The sequence below is a fragment of the Cylas formicarius genome, unplaced genomic scaffold (genome assembly GCF_029955315.1).
Source record: "Cylas formicarius isolate icCylForm1 unplaced genomic scaffold, icCylForm1.1 PGA_scaffold_3__17_contigs__length_32017465, whole genome shotgun sequence".
Taxonomy (NCBI): Eukaryota; Metazoa; Arthropoda; class Insecta; order Coleoptera; family Brentidae; genus Cylas; species Cylas formicarius.
The window spans coordinates 30,890,635-30,918,597 of NW_026844326.1; the positions used below are offsets into that span (position 1 = coordinate 30,890,635).

General features: G+C 41.5%; 3 protein-coding genes across 5 annotated transcripts; 1 reads left to right on the plus strand and 2 right to left on the minus strand.

The window, feature by feature from the left end:
- Window positions 1–780: 780 nt before the first annotated feature.
- Window positions 781–17,959, minus strand: LOC132699559 (gamma-tubulin complex component 6). Of its 2 annotated transcripts, none has more exons than XM_060666352.1 (13): window positions 17,743–17,959; window positions 17,470–17,693; window positions 17,037–17,418; window positions 15,323–15,531; window positions 14,978–15,270; window positions 10,264–10,486; window positions 9,976–10,210; window positions 9,205–9,397; window positions 8,632–9,142; window positions 5,731–5,971; window positions 3,484–4,035; window positions 2,509–3,004; window positions 781–1,194 (listed from the first exon to the last, which is right to left on the minus strand). In XM_060666352.1, exons 1-13 carry the CDS (start codon window positions 17,882–17,884, stop codon window positions 885–887), a joined length of 4,011 nt encoding a protein of 1,336 aa, XP_060522335.1. In that variant the 5' UTR covers window positions 17,885–17,959; the 3' UTR covers window positions 781–884. The 2 variants fall into 2 exon arrangements, with proteins under 2 accessions (XP_060522335.1, XP_060522332.1); XM_060666349.1 differs by having other exon boundaries at window positions 3,484–4,041.
- Window positions 17,960–18,492: 533 nt separating this feature from the next.
- On the plus strand, window positions 18,493–19,099 carry LOC132699185 (transcription elongation factor SPT4). Its single transcript, XM_060665759.1, has 4 exons — window positions 18,493–18,634; window positions 18,689–18,795; window positions 18,854–18,909; window positions 18,959–19,099. The coding sequence occupies exons 1-4, from the start codon at window positions 18,566–18,568 to the stop codon at window positions 19,075–19,077; spliced, it is 351 nt and encodes a 116-aa protein (XP_060521742.1). The 5' UTR covers window positions 18,493–18,565; the 3' UTR covers window positions 19,078–19,099.
- Window positions 19,100–19,144: 45 nt separating this feature from the next.
- LOC132699184 (uncharacterized abhydrolase domain-containing protein DDB_G0269086-like) lies at window positions 19,145–23,574 on the minus strand. 2 transcript variants are annotated; one of them, XM_060665757.1, is made up of 4 exons: window positions 23,417–23,574; window positions 22,486–22,668; window positions 19,750–21,186; window positions 19,145–19,691 (listed from the first exon to the last, which is right to left on the minus strand). In XM_060665757.1, the coding sequence occupies exons 1-4, from the start codon at window positions 23,439–23,441 to the stop codon at window positions 19,474–19,476; spliced, it is 1,863 nt and encodes a 620-aa protein (XP_060521740.1). In that variant the 5' UTR covers window positions 23,442–23,574; the 3' UTR covers window positions 19,145–19,473. The 2 variants fall into 2 exon arrangements, with proteins under 2 accessions (XP_060521740.1, XP_060521741.1); XM_060665758.1 differs by lacking the exon at window positions 23,417–23,574 and adding an exon at window positions 23,166–23,352.
- Window positions 23,575–27,963: the final 4,389 nt, after the last annotated feature.

Here is a 27,963-nt window from a genome sequence, read left to right on the forward strand (position 1 = left end):
TAAATTTCTGAATTATTCCTGCGTCGGTTTTTGTTTGTTCGAACTTGCTGACGTTTCGCCAATCATCCTGTTGTTCTTCAGAGCTTGACTGAAACTGGTTCCAGTTCCAGACTCAAAAAATTCGACGCAGGAGGAATGCAACAGTTTTATAAAAGGTATTGGTTGGTTTAGTTTGGTTTTTGTAATGCTTTTTCTTGTTCAATGAAGTGAAAGCAATTAAGTGCGAAACTGTCAGTTTTAATAAGGAAACTAGATATTTTGCTAGAGAATATATTGGAGAACCAATGGTGCTGACAATAGGAGGAAGGGGTAATCCTGGTTTGTGAATTTTTGGGAGTCCCTAGAGACAAGGAATTTTAGAGTCATGAGGGGTGACATATTTTTTCACGCAGTCTAGCTTGTGGAAGCTTCTTTATGTATTTGTTTTTTTTTATTAGAAATGTATTTTATTAAAATATTGTAATATGCTCCGTTTTATTAAATTGTAGAGCTGGATTCTTTTTCTCTTCGTTTATTATAAAAATCCCATGTGTTCGAAGTGTTTTCGGAGCGCGAGCATTGAAGATGCCAAGTGAGATTTTGGCGAAACGTCTGCAGGATTCCAGTCGGAGTTCAACGAGCGAACGGATGATATCCTGGAATATAGTGTCATCATTATATATATATATATATATATATATATATATATATATATATATATATATATATATATATATATATATTCCAAGTATACCATGGAACTTTTTGCGGAATGGGGCAAATGAAACACACATTGCGAAGAACATTTTAATAATAAATAAATAAACTAGCGCGTAACGACGGCAATATAATAAACAAGATCGATGCAAAATTGTTCGAAAAATCGAAAAAGAAATGAACGGTTTTTAAGACAAGCTTATTTTCGGTTGGATTCTGTTCGAATAATACTCGTTGACGTCTAAAGCGTCCACGAACTGAACCAAATGAGGCTGGTAGCCCGTGCGCGTCAGTTTTTTCACCACCCTAAACATATAAGCGACGAACTCCTCGAAGTTTTTAAATATCTTGTCCAGCTTGTCGAAGTTGGGATGCACGTAGATCCCTTCAGAACATCGCCACCGTCGTGACCTCAGGTAATCGTAAAACTTCAATACGACGACGAATATTTTCTGAATTATTGCCTTCATAGCGGCCGTCTTCTGACTTAAGTGGCACCTGAAAAAAAAAACGTTTTCAACGGTCACTGCGATTAAAAACTTCAAAAGTTGACGCGGTACAGTCGACCTACTGTGAAAAAGTCGCTTCCTATAATTGCTTAAAGGCTAAATTAGGCAAATTAGATGTGGTACATTTGAACTATTGACCGAGAACCGCTTTATAAAAGCCGTCCCACCAACGTAAGGGCCAAGATTCCCATGAAATATTTGAACTAATGCTTGGAAATCGCGTCCCTAAGCCTGATAAGTCGGTTCGACAAATCAAATGTAAAACATGCACGTTATACGTTTGTTGAACTTCACAGCGAACATCGAATCTTCAAAAAGTCAGTTGAACTACCGCTATGAAATCGCATTTTAAAAACGTTTGGGCCATTTAAAAGTAAAAAATGATATTTAAACTACTGACTGAAAGTGAATTGAAAACCAAAAAAATCTTTTTTTTCTTCTAAATTTCGAGCCAAAAAATCCGTGAGCGACATTTGAAGTACTGTCTGAAAATGGCGTCGTTATACCTGAAATGCCGTTTCGGCAATCGAAATAACGCCAAACAGTCGTTATCTATTTGAACTTGGATGCGGAAGCCGCGTATTTGAAACTTATTTGAGCTTTCAACGTTTATGATCTGTTTATATATATATATATATATATATATATATATATATATATATATATATATATATATATATACAATCCTCCTAATAGCGTCATTGTAATGGACAATGCAAGTTATCACAGTAGACAGTTGACTAAAACCCCTTCCTCATGTGACACAAAAGCAACAATCCAAAACTGCATATATAATAACGACATTTATTTTCACGAAGATTATACCAAAAAGCAATTAATTGAGGTTCTACAAAGCTTGAACCTACAAAAGGAATACGTCTGTGATAATTATGCAAAAAATCTAGGCCATACAGTTTTAAGGCTTCCACCTTACCATCCCTCCACAAAGTTGGGCAAATTCTGTTAAACATGTAGAAAAAGCAGAACAATCGTATATCCATATTGCAAATAATATAGAACAAATGATAATTAGAACAGGCGATGATAGCGATAGTGATACTGATATATTATGTGAATAATTTTAAGTAATTTAAGTAGGTAATAAAAATAATTTGTTTTTTATTTTAGATTTAAACATAAATAAATAAATGTTGTTTAGTATCTTTCCTAACAAAACCCCAAATAATTAAATTCTAAGCAAAGTACGGACCTGTGCGGCCATATTTCATTCTTGCAGCTTGCCCGGGTCTTTCCTTAATTCCTATCAGTTAGTCACTTTCTTATATCTACGAACAGACTTTACCTAAACAGGATATCCTTGATGTAGGCGCCGTGCGCATCGTACAAACCGTCCAGACCGGTAACGGCGGCTAGACGCTTTTCGAGCAGTGCCCAGCTGGGCCGCAACACGTCCCCCACCACGTAGTTCTGGAGCGTTTGCACGAAATGGGACATCACGTGCCTGTACAGGTGCAGCCGACGATACTGCGGCGACGTCATCAGATAAATCTCCTTCTCGCCCGTCTCCTTCGCCAAAACCTTTAGCTCGAGGAAGGTCCTTTTCAGCACCCACGACACGCGATTCACCTTCACCAAATACTTGAACACCTGATCGTACTTGGATACCGTATCAGTCGGCAGGAGGATGTTGAGCGGAAAGTCGACCTTGTAAGTAAGCGAGAGACAGTCGAGGACGTCGGGGTCGCCGAGGTCAAAGTTGGCCGGCAGGCGGTCGATTTTGAACGAGAGCAATTTCGAGTTGTCGTGCGCGCGAGTCGAACTGTCCAACGCGCCGAACACTACGAAAAAAATGACGTCACGACGGGGGGCGGGGCACGAAAGGTCGGGCCGGAGCAATCGTGCGGTTACGTCACTAGTTCATCAACGGATATCGTATATTGATACGCGAATTTCGTTTGTCAGTTTTGAAATCGTTACTTACTACATACGAGGTTGGCGCCAAAATCTCCAGGCCTGACATAGATGCAGCTCCAGCAACACGATAAAACTTTGTCTTCTTTTAAACATGTATCTTAGTAGGCCGCAAAAAAAAATCTTGCGTCAAATAGTTTTTTTTTTTTGACAGCATTTTAAACAAGACGTGTCCGAAAAAATGTCGCAAATAATACAAATTGAGTATACTTTTTTTTTGTAACCCCCTTAGGTTTCGAGATAAGCTGTAGGCCCCTCTAAGCTAAGACATACGGATCGTATTCGTTTACGTCACCGGACGTGACGTAACCGCGCGACTGCTCCGACCGGAACGAAATATGCGAACCCAAGTGCTGCAAAGTGCGGCAGTTGATCAACTCCGCCGGTAAACTGGCGTCGTACAGCTTCTCGAAGAGGTTCTCGGTCATATTGCGTCCGAACTCGCCGTCTTGGAGGAAGAAATAATCGCGCAGGTTCGCCAAATGTCGCAGATAGCTGACGTTCTCGACGAAATACTTGAGTATCGCGTTGGCGACGAGTTTCTTCTGGGTCATTAGAGGCACCGCGACGCTCTCGCGCAAGAACAAACCGACGCTTGAAGTGCAGACGTTTTCCGCCTCGTCTCGGCTCACGGTTTTGCTGAAATCCGCGGGGGGCGGGGCCTCGGTCGCGTCCACCGGACACGGTTCCACCGACGCGTAATCGCTCTGAGTCTCCGAGGTACAATAAGTCGTGCTAGCAGCGACGCTCCGCGGTAACTCGCTAAGGGGCGTGACGGTTAGCGGTAGATCGCTCAAGGGGGTGGAGTCGACCGACATAGGCACCGGCCCGTCCGCTACCGTCTCGATCGATCGTTTGAGGTCTAGGTGCAGCGACTCAGATTTTGGTATCGCCGAGCCTGAAACTGCCGTTTGCTAATCTCGAGCCATTTTGACGTTAGTTAACAAGAGCAGACCAAAGCCAGGAATATTTACATGTTACATTTTCACAATGTGCCTGCCGTTGTAAGGCCGGTTTGCCGGTATTAATCCACTCTGTATAATTTCACACTCTCTATACCAAAAGAAAAAAGGGCACATCAGATAACACAGTACCTTACAGTAACACCTTACCTTCTCTGAATTCCTTACCCTAATAATCTAATCTAATCTAATCTAATCTAAACCACAGACCTTGACAGTGTTGAGAAAAAGAATTTGTCAGAACGGCGATACGGATTTATGAGAAACTTAGGTACAAAAGATGCAAAAAAGCTGGCCAAAGCGTTTGAGACAATCGACCGCATCATATTACTCGATAAGCCATACAAGTATGGATTCATAGGCCAGCTGATAAATTCATATTTACAAGATAGAGTTCAATGAGACCAATGGGACCATTTTTGTTTGAATTGTATGATTGGAGGTGGAAATCAACTATCAGAAATAAGAGCATCCAAATGCCAAAACGATCAAAAACAGTTATGTAAAAGCTATCCATATCTTTAATAGGCTGCCGAATCAACTTAAAACCCTTACCATAGATCAAACGATAAGAGTAAAACTTAAAAAATGGATAGTTACAATTGATGATATCTAACAAACATGACAATGAGGGTTTTTTAGCGCAATAAAAGAAAACTAATAAAAATAAAAATTATGATGAAAGTAGTAGTGATATTGCTGCGAGGTCAATGAATTACTGCAATTTGCTGAATTATTTTTAGATTCTTAATAAGCACTCTTCAATGTGTGATCGTGAATACCTGTTTGACATACAAAAACCCTTGTATCCTAGATACATAGGTTCCTAGAAATGTGCTACATCCATCAGCGTGGATGGTCTGAAAAATTGAAACACCCAGATTATTTAAGAAAAGTCCTGTATTGTTGATTGGGTGTAATATTTCTGTGGGTCTGTGAATCTGTGCTCTATCGCCATAGTTAAACGTTCCATCGATATTAATGATTCTCGGTTAGTTTTTACCTGCTCTAATCTGTCGGGTTTCCTATGCACGTGTGATTGCAATTTTCCACCTATCAAGTTGGCCGTAAAAATCGTCATTGAGCGAATCGTCTTCAACAAGATTGAATTATTGTGTCCATGTCGTTCCCGGAATTTTGTTTATTTTAATGTAAACATTCAAGCACTATATACAGACAACGAACAGGTGAATCCCCCTCTGCGAAAGTTACATCAAATCTCCATTTAATGTAACTGAGGTCTGGATCAAGAATCGTAAACCTAATAGGATTGCCCAATCCCATAAGACATACGTTCGATAAAATTATCGATCGCACCTGGTCGCTTGTGACGTAAGCGAAGTCCTCTAACGGTAAAGATTTAAGTATATGTAGTAATATGTATTTTTTTTTATACTATGTACATAAGAGGGTACATACAAATACATATTATTATTTACCTACCACCTATAAATAGTTATGTATGGCTAATATATTTTTTGTTTTCTAATATGTTCTTTAATATATCTAAAAATAGGAATTTCTAGTTTATAAGTATTTGTTGATTTTTTTATATTTAAAATGTGCATGAAACTCAATGCCGCCATTTTAACTCACAAGTAGCTTAATATTTTTCCCGCCAGGGGTCTCACCGATGTTCCGGTTGACGTAGGTCTCATTATCCAGGCCAGCGAAGCAGGCGCTGCTGCCCAATACCTTGTTCCGATTCAAGATGGCGGCGCTAAGCGGCCCCGCAAAGCGTTTAGCTTCCGTCACTACGTCGATCCCGAACTCCGACCACATAACCTTTAATTTGTTGCGCTGCGCTTCCGTCAACTCGCCGGGCGTCGCTGCGGTCGTCACGACGTCGACGCCGAAGTCCGACGACATAACCTTCAATTAGAATTAGGCAATCCAACGATCTGTCGAATGAAATGCAATATGGCGTCGAAACGACACACGAACCACGGAAATAACGTTTCTTTATAGGCTTTTCTTAGCTCTGATCGGGCATTGCGCAAAAATATTCGTTTTTTATTTTTGTATTAATGCTATGTTACTTTTGGTGGTGTAAAATGTGAAAAAGTTTGAAAATACCTTCTACTTGTGTTGTGGCTCGTTGTGGAAACCGTTCGAGCAAGTTCAAAAGAACAAACAGCTGAGAAAACCTGCGAGCTATTCGAAAATCTAGTCGAACGGATTTAACGTTAATTTTAACATTGGCGCACCTAGTTTTGCGGCCAAAAATATTGAAGATTCTGAATAAAGAAGAAAAAACGTCATATACATTACATTTCATGGGTTTGAAGAATGACCGGTAAATGATAACTTAAAGGACCCCTCAGTTGCAGGTTTCGAGGCTGTACAAATCACGTATTAACGTAATTGTGACTTTCACTGTTGCCTCCTGATAATTACAATTCTCACCACATTCATAAATGTGATAATCAGCTTTGACTACCGAAGCCCGCACTTCTAGACGTCCTGGAATTCCCCAATCATTAATAGGAACCTCCTTACTTTTAGTTATTTATGATATTTTGGTCCATATCGAACGAAAAGTTTGAGTAAAACGGATGCATAGAAATGTAGATATCTGTTGAAACTGAATTGAAGTCACAGACGCGCAGTGCTAATGAATTTGGGAAATGGTGTTCGTCTTAAGCGGATGTCAAAACTTCTGGTTTCCTCCTGCGTCGGGTTTTGCTGAAGATTCGCCAATCATCCCGTTGGCTTCTTCATATCGTAAACTTGAAAAAGATCGCCAACCTTCGAAAGGAGACGGCGCCATAAGAAGAAGAAGGAACATATTTTCTTATAACGATAAAATTTTTGAACAAACGTCGGGAACAGCTCTTGAGAGAAAAGCACAGCGCCGGCCTTAATATAAAAGAAACAAAGTAGAGTAACAATTTTTTTATTATTTTTCAATATAATCCCCCTTAACTTCAATACACTTATTACATCTCTTTATCAACAACTCAATCCCTTTAAAAATATGTTCTTTTGGTTTGCCTGCAAAATGAGCTAAAACAGCCTCTTTTAACTCAACTTCGTCGTTAATCCGCCGTCCACGTAAGTCCTTTTTCAAATAATAGTCGCTGGGGGCCATATCTGGACTATAAGGAGGATAATCTATCTGTTGGAACCCACACTCTAAAATGGCAGCTTGTGCAACACCAGCAGTATGGACAGGTGCATTATCGTGCGTGGTCAGTTTTCCTCGACGTTTTGCACGTATGTAATAACGTTGCGTAATATTTACCATTGACGGTGGTATTAGTTTCATTAAAATCTATCAAAAGAATTCCTTCACAATCCCAAAAGATCGTGGCCATCACCTTTTTTGTTGACTGACAGACTCTGAATTTTCTTGGAGATGCTTCATCCTTACGACATATCTCCATTGATTCTTTTTTCGATAGGGGGACCCGACCTTACGTGCCCCGCCCCCCGTCGTGACGTCATTTTTTTCGTAGTGTTCGGCGCGTTGGACAGTTCGACTCGCGCGCACGACAACTCGAAATTGCTCTCGTTCAAAATCGACCGCCTGCCGGCCAACTTTGACCTCGGCGACCCCGACGTCCTCGACCGTCTCTCGCTTACTTACAACGTCGACTTTCCGCTCAACATCCTCCTGCCGACTGATACGTTATCCAAGTACGATCAGGTGTTCAAGTATTTGGTGAAGGTGAACCGCGCGTCGCGGGTGCTGAAAAGGACCTTCCTCGAGCTAAAGGTTTTGGCGAAGGAGACGGGCGAGAAGGAGATTTATCTGATGACGTCGCCGCGGTTTTTTTTTGCAGCCTACTAAGATATATATTTAAAAGAAGACAAAGTTTTATCGTGTAACTGGAGCTGCATCTACGTCAGGCCGGGAAATTTTGGCGCTAACCTCGTACACTTGCCACTATGGTCCTTCCTTACATTCAAAACACCACTGACCACATATCAAAACTTCTAAAGAAGTATAACGTCAGAACCAGATTTACCACTTGTCCAAAAATCTCTCAACATTTTCGGTAAGTCAAAGACAAAATTCAATTTGAGACCGGGCAAAAAATATCTAACTAAGACAAATAAACTGTTGCCGAACACACTCATGAAACCGGACATAATATTTTGTTGGATAAAACTAAAATTCTTGCATGTAATCAGCTCTTCTACCAACGAAAAATCCGAGAGTCTATAGAAATCTATAAACAACCTAACAATCTTAACCGCTGTCACCAATATGGAAATCAGTCAACCGAGACGGCGTTTATGTCCCCCCTTTAGCTCCGCCCCCTCAAAATGTATATAAGCAGGTACAAAAATGCGAGCCAGTTTCAGTCAAGCTCTGCAGAAGCCAACAGGACGATTGGCGAAACGTCAGCAAGTTCGACTCCGGAGGAATCCAGAAGAATTGTAAAATGTATTACAGAATGCAGAAGAAACGTTCACCATTTATTTAGAAATCGTTAACAAACCTGAAGGATGATGGATTGGTCCACACCTGTTGTTGTAAGCCGGCCTAATGCCTTACGTAGAAGTAAATTAACTAACTAACGAACCTTCAATTTGTTACGCTGCGCGTCTGTCAAGTGGGCGGGCGTCGCCGCCCGCGTCACGACGTCGATCCCGAACTCCGACGACATAACTTTCAGTTTGTTACGCTGCGCGTCGGTCAATACGGCGGGCGTCTCCGTCGCGACGCCGATCTCCTGTCGCGTATCGAAATCCTGCTCGAGGACTTTGCGTCGGATCTGACGCGCGAACTCGAAATTCTCCACGATCTTCGGCACGTTCGGGTCCGCCCCCTTCGCGTCGTTCGCGTTTATCGCGTCTTCGACGGCGAGGGCGTCGTCGCGACGCTTTTCCGACGCCTCCTCGCCGGGCGCCGAGTAAAAACTCTCCTCCGAACTGGTCCGGGGTGAGTTTAAAATGTTCTCCGCCGACGAGAAGCGCTCAAGGACGTCGGCATCGAGGCTGACGTGCCTCACGGCACTCAGACAACGCTCTACCTTGAGCCCGCGAGCCTCGGTAGCCCGACTCAGCTCCGCGTAGAACTCGATCAGCTTTCTCCTGCGAAGATTAACGAAGGGAATTGAAAAAAAAAAGCGGGAGCGCTGGGATAACAAGCTCACGCTTCCCCGCCCACGAGCTCCTCTCTACGCCGCTCGATCTTCAGCTCCGCCTCCAACTGTCCGATGTCGGTCGCGATCTCGCGGCACACCTTCAACTGTTTGTCGAGCACGGCCGACTCGTATTGATCCCGCAGTACTGCCAATTCGTCCTGCTTCCTCGCGAGCAGCTCGCGCGCCGTCTTTTCGCGCTCCACTAAAACGGAGAAATCGTTTTACGCCTAACTACGCAACGACTGGCTATATACAATAGCCAAGTGACGTATAAAACACTGACATATAAGGCTACATCGTATTTTTTTAAATAGAACACCCTGTATGTTATATTCATAAACCTTCACACACGGACACGGTCCTACATAACGGCTCAAATCACCCTTATGCACAAAAAATGGCTGCAATCCACTCTTCTATACACAGACGCCACTCTCGACAGAAAATTACAACAAAGAACTTAATATCATTAAACAAATTGCGCTGAGCTGAGCGTATGAGTTCATGATGTGCGTCTATTTCTTCTGTATGTACATACGGATACGTATTTCCTTGACGCCACTCTTGTATTGTACCTTATATTGTAATATTTTGATTATCAATAAAGACAGTTTATTATTATTATTATTATTATTATAACGCTACCCATGAGACACACGCTACCCACGAGGGACATCCCTATTGAAAAATTTATTTGGACGCTTTGAATCTTTCAACCGTAGCATTTAAGGACTACTTTTTTAATGTTCGCTGCGTAATTTCAAAACATCCTACACTCACGTTCGATCCTGTGCATTACGAGAACACGTTTCTTAGCGGCCGCTGCGCAGAGCGCCTCCTCTCTCGACCGTTCCCGTTCGAGCAATAATTCCAGGTCGAATTTCGGCCCGCAAATGGAGGAGGCCTCCAGGAAGTACTCGGCCGCGGTCGCCTCGGCTTTTTTCAACTTCGCGCGGGTCAGGCAACACTGCACGGCCACCGGGATCCGCCCCCTCAGGTAAGAGCACAGCGGGTTCTGAAACAGGGGCGTGGCGGACGGTTCGAAAACCGGGGCTGTCTCTTTCTCACGTTCGGGTCGCACAGCTCGAGCAGGTTCACCATTTTGCCGCATCGGACGATGTCCTCCTTCAAATCGATGAGGAAATCGGGCACCCGGTCCTCGTTGACGTCGTAGCCTCGCGTCCAGTACGTACGCCCCCTGGTGGCGACGTATTTCGGACGCGAGGTGACGAAGAACTCGTCGTGCGAGTCGCTCAGCGAGCCCCTGAAGATCCACCGGTGGACGAAACGGCTACGAGAGGACGAAAACGACGAACGTAAGTGTGCGTTGTTTTATTATATAATATACGGTAGAGAAGAGGCGGAGTCTAGGAAAAGCTACTCCACTTAACCCCTTAAATGTTTAAATTGAAAACTAATTAGGAAGTCATAAATACATCGATAAATTCAATATAGTGCAACAGATAAAGAAAAACGGTCTGAGAATTATTGGCATTCAGAATGACCTGCTAGTGATGAACAGGTTTTTTAGCCACAAATACACTAGAGAAGTAATCACTAGGAATGAAAAATCGATAATTGACTAAATCATTGTGAATAAAGAGAGGAGCTGAGATACGTAATGACCACTACATGTTAGTTGGAAATACCTCCCTAGGAATACCCAAAGCCCACCCAAAACACACCATACAAAATAAAACCAGAAAAGAATCAATTAGATCCTATAAACTTGGCATCAAAGAGATAGCAGAGGAATTCCAAAATAAAATGAATGTCAAGATGTGTAATGTGTGATATAAAAACCAACAACCTAGATCAACTGTGGGACTTTTTTAAAAGTGCGATACTTAAAACAAGCGCAGAAGTACGTGGAGTAACAAAAATAAACAGGGACATAAAAAGCACAGCAACTAACCAAAAACAACAGCTATCAGGAGTATAAAATACAAATAGAAAAAGTGAAGCAACGGATATTGAAAGCGAAGAGAGAATCATGGGAATATTTGTAGAAATTTATCTGTCTCTCCTCATAGAGACTACATCGGAATGCTCGAAAATCGGTTAACTGATAAAAAGTCCTTTTGGCGATATGTGAAACAAAACCTCGAGTATCCACAATGCATGTCGCTTGATGATGAAAGTACCAGCGACACTCAGAGAATAGCGGATATGTTTAACCAACATTTCACCTCAGTCTATTCAGAATATGCAGAATGCAGTACATCATTTTCTTGTGATAAATCGGTTAGTCTAGGATTTTTAAAATTAAATGTTGTGGATGTTTTCAATAGAATAAGTGTTTTAAAGCAAACCTTAGGACCGGGACCCGACGGTAATACCTGTGATACTGGTGCCGAATTGTAAATTCGTTCTATCCGAAATTTTATGTAAAATTGTAGCTGCGGCGTTTTTCCTTCATATTGGAAAAAATGTTGTGTTACACCCATTTTCATAGATGGTGACATTGCTAACATAAAAAACTATCGCCCAATCTCTAAAATCTCCTTGTTTTCGAAAATATTTGAGAGTATAGTTGCCGATTATGTCACCCCTCATTTCAAAAGCTTTATTATTACCGAACAGCATGGTTTTGTCAAGGGAAGGTCAACTGTTTCGAACCTCCTGAGTTATGAGCGTCCGCTGTTGGGGGCCTTTGGGAATGGGTATCAAGTAGATGCTATATATACTGACTTCTCCAAGGCCTTCGACAGGGTTGACCATGGCATTCTGGTAAGGAAGCTCTCAGGGATGGGAATCTTTGGAGACCTAAATTGACTGACTGACTGACTCTCTCAGTAGTTTTAATCGCAAAGTAAAGATGTCTGTTTTTAATCAAAACCTGGTAGTCTAGCAACTGTAAGTGTTGGTTACTACTTTTATTAGGCTATACTATATTGTAATAATAATGTAAATGGTATATGAGTAAATAAAATTTTTAATTTTAATTTTAACTTTTAAAGACTTAAAAAGAAAGAGACAACGATATAATCGACAGGTGGGAGAACATATTTCCAAAGATGGTGAAATTGAACAGGGCACTGGCGACACGAGCAAAAACGACTACACAAGGATGGACGATATAAAATGCGCTCCACATTTTGTTTTTTGTTTACCTTGATATCTCTAAAATCAAAAACGTTACATCCAATCAAAAATGTTATGATGATAAATTAAAAGGAAAAATTTCCATTCATCATCTAATATCTAATTGTTTTGCTACCAATATAAAAGAAATCAAAGTCAGTCTGACGCCGTAAAGAGCGAGATACGTTAGGAACACTACAGAAATAAACGACCTCGTGTTAGTAGTGCAAAGTTGTATGCTGGCTCAGAGGATTTTATTACACTTGCTCCTATTTATTAAGAAGAAGAATTGAGCTTTAGTGTCAATATCGAAGTATATAAACTGTAGGTAACTAAAAATGCAACTACTTCTGATTTAAAGGGTATATAAAAACAAAAAAAAAATCTTTCTCAACATTCGATACAAAGGAATGTTCATTTGCAATTATCCCATCATGTTTTACTCTTTTTGATTTTAAGACTTTAAAAGTTGCTCCGAATTGAATATTACATCGACATATATATTTACAAAAAAAATCCTATTGCTGTAAATTCTCAGACGCATTAATTTTGCTTAAAAAACGGTAATTCTAATTCTAAAGCACAATTTTGCGGAAAACGGTTATGAAGCATTTTTTTTTATGGAATTATAGGGAAATATATTTGGAAATCATTTAAGCCTTTCAAAAATATATATTAGTATAAAGTCGTTAGTAGATAGGCTATGTGTGTTCAACAGCAATTTCGGCCGTTAAATTCCCATAAGAAAATTTAAGGTTCGTTCATATTAGCGAAAATTGGTCCGCTCAAGGTTATTCGATCCACTACAAATCTTAGCAACAACCGACCCATCCTCACCCCCAATCTACAACCCTCACCACCCTCCCTCACATATGCAGTCACGTGACTCAACTTTTTTTCTTTTTTCCGCTACCGAGGATCGAACCCGGGACCCGTCCGGTGGTGAGCGCCGACTTTAACGCCGAGCTAACGGGCATATTAAAATCAATGGGTAATTGTGTGTTAGATATCGAGAATAATGACGTCACCGGCGCTGTTATTGATGACTCACCTTTTTTTTCGTTACCGAGGATCGAACCCAGAACCCGTTCAGTGGTGAGCGCCGACTTTAGCGCTTAACGGGCATATTAAAAATAATGGATAGTTGTGTGTTAGGTATTGAGGATGATGATTCATCTTTTTTTTTCTTTTTTCGTTACCGAGGATCGAACCTGGAACCCGTCCAATCTAAGCCGTACACAGCGGATAGAGTATGACAAACACATGACATAATTAGGTACAAAATACACAGCAAAAATTATTGATCGTACACGCAATTAGTATATTATGCAACAAGTGCGGTAAACGGCATTTGACTCACGAGTTTATTGGACACGAGCGGAGCGCAGCGGAACGAGTCTTTAATAAACGAGTGAGTTAAAAAGTTTACCGAACGTGTTGCATACTATACTTTTTCTGCGACCGTTCGCTTTTGGGTACATTTTCGAAAAACAACACGAATACATTCACTGACATGACTGTCAGAATTGACAAATGTCAAAAATTCAAAGCGTGGGAAATATCTCCGAAAACATACGATTTCTTCCAAACCCGTGCGGTAAAATCTCGGACATGTCCGAAATGGCTCGGATTCGTGGGAAACGAAACTGATGTGGTAAAGTGACGCTTCCCGCACGCTAGATCGGTGTGTAACTAGGTATTTTACAGACGGGAGTAGGAAATGGTATATTATGCAACAAGTGCGCTAAACGGCATTTGACTCACGAGTTTATTTGACACGAGCGGAGCGAGTTTTTAATAAACGAGTGAGTTAAAAAATTTACCGAACGTGTTGCATACTATACTTTTTCTACGACCGTTACTTTTTGGATGCATTTTCGCACAACACGAATACATTCACTGACATGACTGTCAGAATTGACAAATGTCAAAAATTCAAAGCGTGGGAAACATACGATTGCTCCCAAACCCGTGCGGTAAAATCCCGGAAATATCCGAAGTGGCTCGGATTCGTGGGAAACGAAACTGACGCGGTAAAGTGACGCTTCCCGCACGCTAGATCGGTGCGTAATTAGGTATTTTACAGACGGGAGTAGAAAAATATATTTTGCGCCTTAAGATCAAAGGCGTAGTCTCTTATCTGCGGTTAAGAGGCATTGACATCGCAAATTAATTCAAAATAAAGTTGAATATATTAAAAAATTGAATCCAATAGCACATTTAATCAGTAAATAAATCCCTTTTTTGATTGATAAACACTTTTTCAAAATAAGCATTTGTAAATCGGTCGTCGGTTTGCTGTTAACGGTAGACACGTACACAAAGCTATAGGTACTGGTTAGTTGCAAAAATAAATTAATAATTTAATATATTAATAAATACCTCTCCATAAGAAACACAGTACGGGAGTATGTAATAACTCTAGACACACTACACTCATATTACGTGCCAGCTGTATATTCGCTTTGTTTGTCATTTGGTCAAAAATAGAGGTAGAGGTATCTAGCTATGTTTTGTCGACTACGAACAATATAAGAGCAGGTACAGAGTAAAATGCGAGAAAGTTTCAATCAAGCTCTGAAGAAGCCAACAGGATGATTGGCAAAACGTCAGCAAGTTCGACTTAGAAGGAATCCAGAAGTTTCGGAAAAAGTAAATATCGTCAAGAATAATACAGACATAACCTAGGGCAACAAACCTAAGGTAAATCTGGCAACACGGGTACAGCACTGCGTAGACCACGTGGCGGAGTTTCTCGTCACGCAGCTCGAGCACCCTCTTGTAGAGATAGTTCAAAAGGGCGACCCCGTGCGGTACCGTGTCCGCACTCGATTCGAAGGGCCCCACCTTGCACACGGAAGCGAGGGTCGCGATTTGCGCCCGGATCGAGGCCGTCCTTCTGTGAAATTCGAGCAGGGGCGTGCGATCGGGGACAGCGAACACGGCCACTCGATAGAACCGAAGATACGAGCCCACGCCCTCGCAGAACTCCTTAAAACGACTGGGTTATTTCGGCGTGGGGTCCCTAGGGATCCGTACGCACCTTGAATATGTATCCGGGTCGCTTGTGCTGCCACGTGTACGAGTCGGGCGTGGCCACGTCGGACAGCGCCCGATAACACGCCGCGCAGAATGAAAAATCTGCGCAGTAACGCTCGAGCGTGTTTCGAGTGACGCCGTCAATCAAAACGTCGGGTTTCAAGAAAAACACGCCCCTCTTGCCGACCCCGAACAGGTCGAACGGTACGCCGACTGAAACGTACACGTCGATAATTATAGCTAACGCAATAGATATGGTCTGTTCATAGACATAAGAAAGTGACTAATTGCTTGGGAATGGGATTATCCAAGGGTGGTCATTAACATACAATGCAACAAGATTATTACCTAAAGTTTTAGTAATTTAAGTAGGTAATAAAAATAATTTGTAATTTTATTTTAGATTTAAACATAAATACATTCATAAATAAATATGGTTTAGTACCTTTCCTAATAAAACCCCAAATAATTAAATCTAAGCAAAATGCGGACCTGTTCGGCCATATTTCATTTTTACAGCCTGCCCGGGTCCTTCCTTAATTCGTATTTCGTTCTTATATCTATGAACAGACTTTATTTTCTATTACGGACCACAATTTTACCTGAATTTAAATTCCGAAACTTTGGGTAATAATCTTGTTGCATTTTATGTTAATGACCACCCTTGGAGAATCCCATTCAACAGCAATTGGTCACTTTCTTATACCTATGCACAGACAATACCTGCTTTTATATTGTTTCAGGGGTAGGGGAGCTAAATGAGGGGCATAAAAACCGTCGCGGATGACCGATTCCCATATTGGTGACAGGTAGAGACCTGAGTTGCGGTTAAGATTATTAGGTTGCTTATAGATTTCTATAGACTCTCGGATTTTTCATTGGTAGAAGAATTGATTACATGCAAGAATTTTAGGGAGTTTCTTTGAAAAATCTTAAAATCACATTCAAATTAATCGCTATTTACAAGGTTGACAGTACTTTTTTTCTTTTAAACACTAAAAACTTTAACCATTGGTCTAGTTACTTTTAGGTAGTCCTGAATATAAGTCTTTCATTTTAAATTTGAAAAAATTTCTAAAAGTACTTCTCGATTTTAAAAAAACTGTGTCAGCTAGCCATGACTATATGAAAAAACCATTTCAATTTTCTTTAATAAGATCTACTGGTGTTTTCTCTCTCTGCTGTTACATAGTCACACAAAGATTCCTGAATGGCGTAGAGTTCTCAAGTGGGACATACTGTACATATCTACTTAGTTTATTATTTTACAAAACAAAATATTTGTAAACCAATTGTTAATATTATTATAATTATATTTCGTTCCCGGTTTAGAAATATATGCACATATTTGAAAGAACCATTTTTGAAATATTTCATTTCAAATATTAAGCAACTTAAAGTTCGAAAACTATTAATACATTTTTTAATATCTCAAGAACAACTTTGAAAATGTATTACAATGCTGACATATTATATTTTCGTTGAGTTACCACCTGCGTGCCAAAAAAATATGCAGAATAGACTGGTTTCAAATGTTACATACATACCAAAACAAGTTTTTTTTATAGAATGATAAGACAAGTTTTTTTTGAGATTATGTAATTTTCATCTATAAAAATCAAAATCACAACCATTTATGTTCAGCGGATACTAAAAAAAAATTCTTCTTAAGACACCCATGAGTCTTGTTCCATCTTATTGCGTTAGCGGTAACTTACCCAAGGCATATTTCAATTGCTTTATGAGCTCCACTTTCGGTTTTATCCGAAGTTGAACGTTAAAATTCGCGTCTCTGTGGGTAAAGTAAAGAGACTGGAGGTTTTCGACCCACAGCGACGAGAGTTCGCCCAGTTCCGACATGAAGGGCTTCTCCTTATCAGGAAACGAAAGCCCGTACGATTCCCAAGTTCTGCGGCTCGAGTATTCGACCTGCGAGGCGAGTTCGAGGATTTGATCACGCGTGGGTGAAACGTGACCCTCGTCCGCCGGTCGCAATTCAACCTCGCCTAACGTTAAATCGTGCCTCTGCATCTCAAACGTGGAAAACACGCTTTGGAACTTCATTAGATCGCAGCTTATGTCCGGCAAGGTCGACAGATTCTAGAAAAATGGCTACGTGTACCTCGACCGCACTCGCCGCCCGTCACTCACTAGTCGATCGTCGTCTTCTTTTGACGGCAAGTCCCTCGAAATAAAGAGGAACCTCAAAATGCGGTCGCGGCAGTCCGCGTCCCCCTTATATTCGTCCTTGAATCGGTCGAGGCACCGGACAAGCTTGCGGCCCAATTCCCGCATGTCGAATTCGTGCGACAGTCTAAAACTCCAAGACAGTATGCTGAGAAACGGGTCGTCCAGGCCGTCCACATCTTTAAATTCTAAAGAAACGATGGTTTAAGGAAGCGTCGTTTTAAACGGGAGCCTTACTTCTCGGATTTGGGGGGACAGTCTTGCCGAGCAACGTTTGGAAACAACGCGAGCGTAGCCGTTTGACCGTTGCCGGTTCGTCGGTATACAACCCCGTTAACCGAGTTATCAGTTGGTAAACTGATTCTTGATTCTCCTCCATATGTAAGTTTTCCCGGGGTTAAAATGGAATTATAATAACGCCGCGGTTTGTTTTCGTTTATTTAAATTTTGACGCTGGTCGCGAACATAACCTTATATCGGTGGGCCAAATACGTTAGGGTCATTGGCCACTTCAACGTCCTTCATTCAACATTTGTTTTAATCAATTTGAATCAATATTTTTAAATAAAACAAGCGGGTGGGAGACGTTTGTTCCAGCCCGGTTCGAAAAAAAGTTAGAAATCGGTTAAAAAATTGTGCCGTTTGAAAAAATTCTGTTTAGTATATCTTTTAACTGAATTTTCGGAATCGTAGTGTTTATAGTTTTGCGAGTTACTACTCGTTTTAATCCGATATTTATGGATTTGTATGGCGTATAGGTCCGTCTCCGGGCGTCTTATTTTCAAGCTGGTATCCAGGCCGGATGGGGATCGGTATCCGGTATGAGCCGTTAGATGACTCACTCATCATTTTATCACTATTTAGCAGTTTATTCCACTGCATGAATATGGTTAACACATCTGGGGAAGTTGCAATATTTGTAAGCTGACCGACTGACCTTTAGTACACTTAGCCATTAGAACCAAAAGAAGAAGAAGAACCAAAACCAACCTTCCTTGTCTATAGTTTACTATTTTTTCCTACAGTTTTGTACCAGTTGGATTATAAATAAAATTGAATTATGACTTTGGAAACCATCCCCAAGGATCTGAAAGGGTTGAGGGCGTGTCTGGTGTGTTCCTTAATTAAGGTAACCAGTTAAAAAGATGTTAAAGAAGATATTTTAGAATTTTTCCCCTCACAGTCGTTAGATCAGTTCGAGTACGAAGGCTGCGACAATTGCGACGAATTCCTTCGAATGAAGAATAATAAAGACAACGTATACGACTGCACTAGCGCGAATTTCGACGGGTAAGGGTATAACCTCCGATCGAGCCGAGATCCCCACTAACTTTATTCTGATCTACAGAATGATATCGATGATGAGCCCGGAGGACAGCTGGGTGGCCAAATGGCAGAGGATCAGTAAGTGCTCGAATTCAGTATAGCCCATCAGCGAATGCAAAAATTTTAGATCGGTTCTGCAAGGGCGTGTACGCCATATCAGTGTCAGGTCGACTACCGAACGGCGTTATAAGGGAAATGAAAAGTAGGGGCATCGTTTACAAACCGAGGGACACCAGCCAAAGGTAGATCCTATGGCGCACATTTTCGTAAGTTAAGTGATTTGTTGAATACAGAAGAAATAAATGAAACTAGCCAAAAGTTAGTGTTCATATATTACATAATATTCATAGTCACGGTACACATTTAAGGCCCATAGCATTTTACAAAAACTAACAACAACGAAAAGTAAGAATATTAAAGTTTATATATAAAATATCAAGTAGCTTTGTTTTCTTTCTGCGTAGGCACGATAATTGACCGAAATGTATGCTTCCTTACCTACTTATACATATAAAAAAATAAAACGCTCAGAAAAACATTTCGTGTGGGTCACCGCCCCTGGCGAAAAACAAATCAACTACAACAAATCAAATTGACGTTATCACCACAGATGACTGGTCTGTTTAGCGCTTTTCGGTCGACTCACTCTTTCGTTATCAGCCCCTTGCCGAATATGTTCGTCGCCGCGCTTGTCACGTCGTCCAATCCGGCGTGCGCCCTCTTGTTGCTCTCGTCCAAACCGTGACTGATGGTTTGCCCCGCCTCCCGCAGCCTATTGTCGAGACCAATCTCGGCGTCGTGCAGCCCCGCGTTCAGCTGCTGAGCCCGTTGCGCCATCGCGCTGCCAAACGACTGATAACCTGCCATTAAAACAAACAAAAATAAATTCATAATAACGTTATTGAACCGGTAACCCGCCTTCGATCAACTTATTGTCCGCGTTCCTAGCCAAATTCTGCGCGCCCTGAGCCAAATGCTGCTTCTCCTCGTTCGCCGCCTCAGCTGCGCCCTGAAGCTTCGCGTCTACGGCCCTAGCGGCCTCCTGCGCCGTCGCTCTAGCTTTTTCATCGACAGCCCTAGCCAAGTTCTTGGCGCTCTCCGCAGCTTCTCTAGCCTTGGCTGCGGCCGCTGCTTCAGTTTCTCTCAGCTTGTTGTCCACGCCCTTGGCTAAACTTTGAGCGCCCTCAGCTACTTGTTTGGCCTTGGCGGCGGCTACTTCCTCAGTTTGCCTCAGCTTGTTATCAACGCCTCTAGCTAAATTTTGCGCGCCTTCAGCTGCTTCTTTGGCTTTAGCGGCGGCTGCTTCCTCCGTTTGCCTTAGCTTATTTTCCACGCCCCTAGCTAAATGTTGAGCACCTTCAGCTGCTTCTTTAGCTTTAGCGGCGGCCGCTTCCTCAGTTTGCCTCAGCTTGTTGTCTACGCCCTTGGCTAAACTTTGAGCGCCCTCAGCTACTTCTTTGGCCTTGGCCGCGGCCGCTTCCTCAGTTTGCCTCAGCTTGTTATCAACACCCCTAGCAAAATTTTGCGCGCCCTCAACTGCTTCTTTAGCTTTAGCGGCGGCTGCTTCCTCTGCTTGCCTCAGCTTATTATCAACGCCCCTAGCTAAATTTTGTGCGCCCTCAGCTGCGTCCTTAGCTTTGGCAGCGGCTACTTCCTCCGCTTGCAACAGCTTGTTTTCCGCGTCCTTAGCTACTTCTTTGGCTCTAGCCGCAGCCGCTTCCTCCGCTTGCCTCAGTTTGTTGTCTACACCCCTAGCTAAATTTTGGACGCTTTCAGCTGCTTCTTTAGCTTTAGCGGCAGCTGCTTCCTCCGCTTGCCTCAGTTTGTTGTCAACGCCCCTAGCTAAATTTTGAGCGCCCTCGGCTGCTTCTTTGGCTTTAGCGGCAGCTGCTTCCTCCGCTTGCCTGAGTTTATTATCCACGCCCCTAGCTACGTTCTGAGCGCTTTCGACTGCCTCTCTGGCTTTCGCAGCGGCGGCATCTTCGGCGCTCCTTGCAAGATTTTGGGCCCCCTCAGCCGCTTCCCTGGCTTTCCTGGCCGCGACCTCCTCTGCTTCCTTAAATTTGTTGTCGGCGCCCTTGGCTAAATTTAGAGCGACGTTTTGTGCGTCCCTGGCTCGGTTGTCGACATTGTGGGCGAGATTCTTTGCCGCGTCTGCTAATTTTCGTCTTTCAGCTTCGGCAGCTTCTGACGCTTCGCGGGCTTTCTTCGCTGCCGCCTCTTCGGTCTCCTTCAGCTTGTTGTCGATGCTTTTGGCGAGATTCTGAGCGCCTGTGCTCAAAGCGTCCTCGGTTTGTCTCGCCGCGTTGGTCAGGTCCTGAGCGACGTTAGATTTCGATCTGCGCACCTCTTCGGCTGCAAGTATGGAAAAACATGACTTATGATAAACTTAAACGGAAGTAGAACGCTTGTCAAAGATGCCCAATTTGGTAGTTCGACCCATATATTAGGGTTTCACCACTAATGGTCCGTTCATATTTTTAAGGTCCGTGGGTTTTGTTCGGAAAATTAACCTGTATAGTAACTAGATAATATGGAGGGCCTGTCTGTACTGATAATACAGGAATTTTCGAACGACGATGACAAAAGATATTGAGACGCACGCGCGGCCATTTCAAATGTCGTTTTCAACCAACATGGCGGCCGACGGTACGTCAATGTTATGATTCTCTCGTTCATTTAACCATACACGTTTCTTGATTAATATTTTAATTGTTAAAAAGCGAAAACTGCTGAAATTTGCCAAAACTGATTCTCGACATTACCACAGACTAAAATTCTAACCGTCAATGTGACACGTTTCAGTTTGGATGTAACATTTTTAAGAAAATTCGTTCATTGTTCTGTGAAAACGAGTGATGTGTAGAAATATTATATTTAGTAAAATAGGTCCTAGAATAATAATAAACCTTATTTAGTAGTTATTGGCCATTTTTCGCATTGGATTGAAATGTGCTCGATAAAAAATAAAACTATAACATTTTCAAATGTCGCTCGGAACAAATAAATAAAATAAAACTGCAATGCAATAGGTTAGCTCTAAGAATTTCATTAGTCTATAAAAAAGGAGATAAAGCTGTAGTTATTGAAAAAGCAAAGGAACTATAAACCAAACGAAACTCACAATTATAAAAGCCTATTATCAACTCTTAAGCGAACCTGAATTGCACCCTGAAATATGTCGAAATAATTTTTCTTGTGAAGTAGGTAATATTATACCAAGTTTTATCTTCCAAAAAGATGATATTTCAAATATTAGTAACACCAACATTGGTGTACAAAACCAAGCGCTTAAATTAACTCAATTACCGTTTTGTACTTATATAACAGGAGACATACGGAACAAATGTTTTTACGTTTACGTTTCGTTTTCGCTGAACATCGATGTCAGCGGCCATGTTCGTTGTCGAGTGCCGCAAGGTCATCGGTTAAAAAAGACATTATAAATCTCGCGCATGCGCATTTTAATCTTTCCAATATTTTTTTTGTCGTTGCTTCATAAGTTTCCTGTATTATCGGCGTGTACCTCCTATGGATATATGGGCTAATCGATTGGGACCGTTCTGTTGTCTGTGAATAATGCCCACGTTATGGAAAGAAGAAGTTACTTTGGTGCATAGAACCACGTTCTCCCGAGGTAGCAACCGCGTTTACCTGCTTCCTGTGCGATTTTCTGCGCGTCGCTCTTGGCTTTCTCGAGGGCCTCGTTGGTTTTCTTAGCCCTCTCCTCGACGACGTCCTCGACCGCGTCCCCGGTCTCCCTTACTTCCTCGGCCACGTCCTTCTTCTTTTTGCCGAAGAACTCGCCGATCCGCGAGCCAAAATTGCGCAACGACGCTGAAACCAAAGCACACGATTTTTACGGGACGCCCCTGGGCATGTAGAAGAGCGAAGCGTATTTTTAGCGCAGTTATGCCAAGGTCGGAAACATTGCAAGATTCCAGCGGCGCGCGCGCGGTTTGTCGCCTCCAAAAGTCGGCCGGTAAACGGGAAAAAACGACACGCCGCCGCGTACGTGTCCTTTCCTAACTCGGAATGGTTAAAGGATGATGTCATGGCCCATTAGCGCGGTGCTCCGAGCGTGCATATTATTAAATCGGCGTTGTTATTTTTATTACATTCCGCCGAAAACCGACCACAGATACAATTTTACCGGTGACTAGACCCCCGCGGCCTCAACGCATGACGTAATCGCGCGACCTACCGGAAATAATGCACGTTCCGCGTGAAAAAAAAAAACGCGGAATCGCGAAAATACATGCGTGCGCGTTTATTTTTAGAAACGGGCGCCTGAAAATTTGGATCGTCGAAAATATTACGCGTTCTTTACTTACAAAACATTGTTCGCGGCACAAATAGTAGTGATACACGGCACACTATGCACAAACTGACCGGGAGACAGGACACACAAACACGCGCGACGACCACCGCAAAACACTGCGGGCGTATCGATTTCAACGCCCGCGGGTGGAAAATAAGGTGCCGGGTTGTCTGGAAGTTGACCTAAACCTTGAACGGGCGCTATTTTCTACCGACGCGCGATCGATCTCGCGGCGTTGGCCGTGCACGGACGGGCGGATCTTACCTGTCAACGATGCCCAAAATGACATTTCGAATGTTTCGATCGTAGCCTATAGACGAGCACGTTCCGCGCAACTGTCGGCGCGACACTGCCGGCGGATCATTATGTGCGTTTTAAAAACAGGTACCGCGTGGGTAGCGTCGCTATGTGTGTGTGTGGTTCCCTCCGCGGCGATGATTTATTCGAGAGAGGACGTTGTTTGCCTCGTGGGACTTATTACAGTTAACCCTTTGGATGCTGACACTTTTTTTTCTGAATAGTTTCCTGTTTTTAATCGCACTTTTCGTTAGATATGTAACAAAACATCTTAAATAACTAAAAGGAGGTCCCTGTCACTAGTTAGGGAATTCCAGGACGTGCGTAAGTGTGGGCTTCAGTAGTCGAAGCTGAATGTAACTATTGCGATTGTCAAAGTGGCAGCCACAATTGTGAAAAATTGTAGTATGGTCTGTTCATACATATAAGAAAGTGACCAATTGCTTTTGAATGGGATTATCCAAGGGTGGTCATTAACATACAATGCAACAAGAAGTTTCGGAATTTAAATTCAGGTAAAATTGTGGTCCGTAATAGAAAGTAATTTTATACCTACCTGTGTTTAATATTCTACTTAGTTTAAATTTTATTAGTAATCATTTTTATTTCGTGTGTAATACAGCGTGTGTCGAATCGGGTGCGGATTACGCAAAATATGTGCGAGTCTAGTGTATCTCAGGAGATGCTCCCGCCCAAATGTAGAAAATATTATTCTATTGAGACTAAGGAAGTTATAAACAATGTTTATATGACTCTCCTTGAACGTGGTGCCAGCAAGCAAGCATCTCTAGAAGAAACGGACACATTGACGAAAATTCCAACATCAACTGTATGGAAAATTGTGTATAATCCCATTTCAGCGAGGAAAAAAAGTGTAAGTGTAAAACAAACGCGCCATCAAAAAGAGGTAACCCCAAATACGGACCTGTTCGGCCATATTTCATTCTTACAGCTTGCCCGGGTCTTTCCTTTTCGTATCAGTTAGTCACTTTCTTATATATATGAACAGACTTTACCTGCGAGTTCGGGATACTAATTAGGAAACTAAGTTGATTCAAATATTATTTATTATAGGACACCAAACAAAAAACAACAAAACAAAAAAGAAACATTTTTTTCTTTTAAACTTTATGGAAATAATGAAATTATTTTTGATGGAATGAAAAAAAAACAGTTCCTTGATTTATTTAAACACAAATAAACTTTACATTTCTGGCGTCCAATACACTTGTAGGGCTTTGAAATCTGTAACGGAGGGGATCCTTTAAGTCTTCATTTTCGGAGATTTTTTCTCTTCCATCATCTTCACATGAGGTCATATCAGCATTTACAATTGTGAAATCAAACAAGTACAAACAAACCTTTCATATCTTCCTTATTATTCCGCTCCCGAGAACAGATTAAATCGATGGACTTTAAATTTGATGCGATGAAAGAATAACGTATACTTGATCCATAGTCTAGACAAGCCGATTGAAAAAAAGGTCAATAAAAGTGAAAACAGTTTCTAGTAGTTTTAAGAAGTTGGGCAAGAAAATTGGTATGGATATTTTGTTAGATAAGTTGAAAGAGATTGAAGATAACGCAGAACAACAGTGAGAAATTCGCTCTTAAGGGTTGTTTCGTTACTCCTGTTTAAATCTCATTGCAGTTAATACTTGTAATTAGAGTTTTTTTGTACACAGAACACTGATTCATTTTATTGCAACATTGTTAACTTTTTGTGAAAATTTAGGGAATATAGATTTCATATATTTTCCTTTCTGCATTATTTATAAGGTGAAAAATGAACCTTCGGCCTAATGGTAATCACTATCTTTCTTAAAGCTAAAAACACTAACATATCTGTCACCTCCTGCCCTTGCAGTTGTGGTAAATCCTGCTCTCGCTATTCAGGGAGTACTCGTAGACTTCGCCCGCGCAATAAAAACAATGACCGCAGGGCTGGTGACGTACCATATCGCCCTTGAAATGCGTACGGAGGCCCAGTACGGTGGGCGCGAAGTACTGTCGACACTGCTCGCAATGGTAATAGTTTTCTTGTTCATATTGCGACACAACCGTCGGATCTTCCGGGTTGAATCTGTGATGGATAGCGTCCGTTTCCGCACGCGATTCCGCCGTCCGGAACCGTTCCTGAATGTTTTTTAGGCCATCGTCCATTACGTGGACGTAAACAAACAACAGTCCATATTTTTTTAACTTAAATTATTTCGATACTGGCGACGTACCGCGATTAGCCTACTTATTATTAAGCATTATTCCGCTCCCGATGACAGATTAAATCGATTGACGGGACTGAAAAAAAAAAGTCGTATTTTCGTCACCCCAGACCACGAAATACCCGACCCATAGTCTAAACCAGTCATATGAACAACTAATGAACATAAGTTATTTATCTGTGGTTGCGAAAGCTGTTGTAATTCTCTAAACATTCAATGTTTCTTGTTTGTTTCTTCTTTTAAAGCCATTTTAAAGTGATGGATGAATTAAAAACCAACGAATAAGTAATAAAATACACCATTTGACACTGCGTTTGCGTTATTAATTTTCTTTTCAGAAATGGAGGTCGACATAGATTTCGATTATTTCGATACTGGCGACCTACTGCGGCGAGCCTAATTCGTTATTATTCCGCTCCCGAGAACAGATAGACTTTAAATTTAACGCGACGGAAGAATAATGTATTTTTCACCTTCTTCTTTTTTGCTTTTCCTTAAGGTGGGCACGTCAACCGAGGACATTCGCCCATTGCCGACTACCGTCGAGGGATGCTCCTAATTTAAATAGCACAGTTACTCTCCATGCACAATAATGTCTATTTTGAGGTGTCACTTAACAGTTTAAAATTTATGCACACAAATCTATTTACAAGCATATATCACACGCACTAAGAAAGTTACATATAGCCTTAGCAACGCGTTCCAAATTATTCATAGAAGATATAGCAGGTACTAAGGAAATAGGGGAGGGAACATGAGAATTAATCAGGTCTCTACAAAGGGATTGAGAGTAGTTCCGATGCTTATTTTCTTTTATATTTATCCTGCATAGGTGGACCGGATAACAACAGTGGTTACTTCTTAATCAGCACATAGTAGTAATTTCTTTTCTGGTGAGATTCAATCCATGAAACCAAGGTTTGGCCGAAGGGTTCTCGTGGAAGCTGGCATAAATCCTACCTTTGTAGGAACCCATTCTTCTCCATCTTAAAGACCACGAAATCCATAGATTCTTTTTAACAACTCTAAAAAACTCAGTAAAATGATGTTTCAATTCCAATAGGACATTATCATTATTTCTAATACAGGAGTAGCTAGGAACCCAACAAAGAGAGATTCGGAAGCCTTTCTGAGCCAGGACTTTCAGCCTATGTTTAACATCTAGGAGAATACCACTCAATTTAGCATTGAACTTTGTAGAATTCAGACTTTGGAGGGCACTCTTAGAGTCAGAGACTGTTACAGCTCTAACTAAATTATATGTATGTATCTACGTCCAACATCGGAGATGGAAGGACCTCTGAAGAAGCTCGCCACTCGTGCTAGCGAAACGTTAGGAAGTAATTCCAATCGACGACGGCCGTTAAACCCGAATGAAGATAATAGCTTAACTTTAGAGATCACAATTTATGGAAGGCAACCCCCTGTCTCTCGCCGAAATCACGTATAGAAGCTTTTCTATTTTATTAAAAGGTTCATCACTTGAATAAAAAATCTTTAAACTGAGACCAAAAATCTTCCCAAGAGACCGCTTGGGAAGTATCCATTTCCGAATCAGAGGAAGACTCCCGAAGAGGGGGAGCGCTTGCCTGGATCGGCGTATTTTTCACCTCAGACCACGAAATACTTGATCCATAGTCTAAATACAATATCCATAGTCTAGACAAGTCAACGAAAATCTAACAGAAATTATCGATCCGTGGCTGTGAATGCAGTTGGTGGTAATTCTCTAAACGTTGAGTATTGTTTGTTTCTTCTTTTAAAGCCAATTTAAAGTGATGGATGAATTAAAAACCAGCAAATAAGTAATAAAATACACCACTTGACACTGTGTTTGTGTTATTACTTAATTTTCTTTTCAGAAATGGAGGTCGACATAGATTTATCATCATTAGAAATACGTGACAAGAAACGGAGCCTAGATTCTTCAAATTTCGAGATTCCAAAAACTTCCCAGACAAATGCCGATGCTACGGAAGGGACGGAACTTCGTCGGTCGGCGCGCAAAAAGGTTCGAGCCGAAGAGCCGACTGAAAAAAGGCGGATTTTACTCAGACCGAGAAAATTGCAGCTCTCCAGCAGCACAAGGGACATTGAAAACTACTATCTAGACAAAAGAGTGAAATTAAGTTCCCCGTCATTAGAAACTATTTTTGAGGAACCCAAAAAAGATCTGATAATGAGTTCGAGAAAATTTAAAAGGAGTATTTTTTTTAACGATTACCTCTTAAGTAAAAATAAAGCAAAAACGAAACGAAGGACAATGAAGGGGAAAAAAATTTGTAGTAGTTT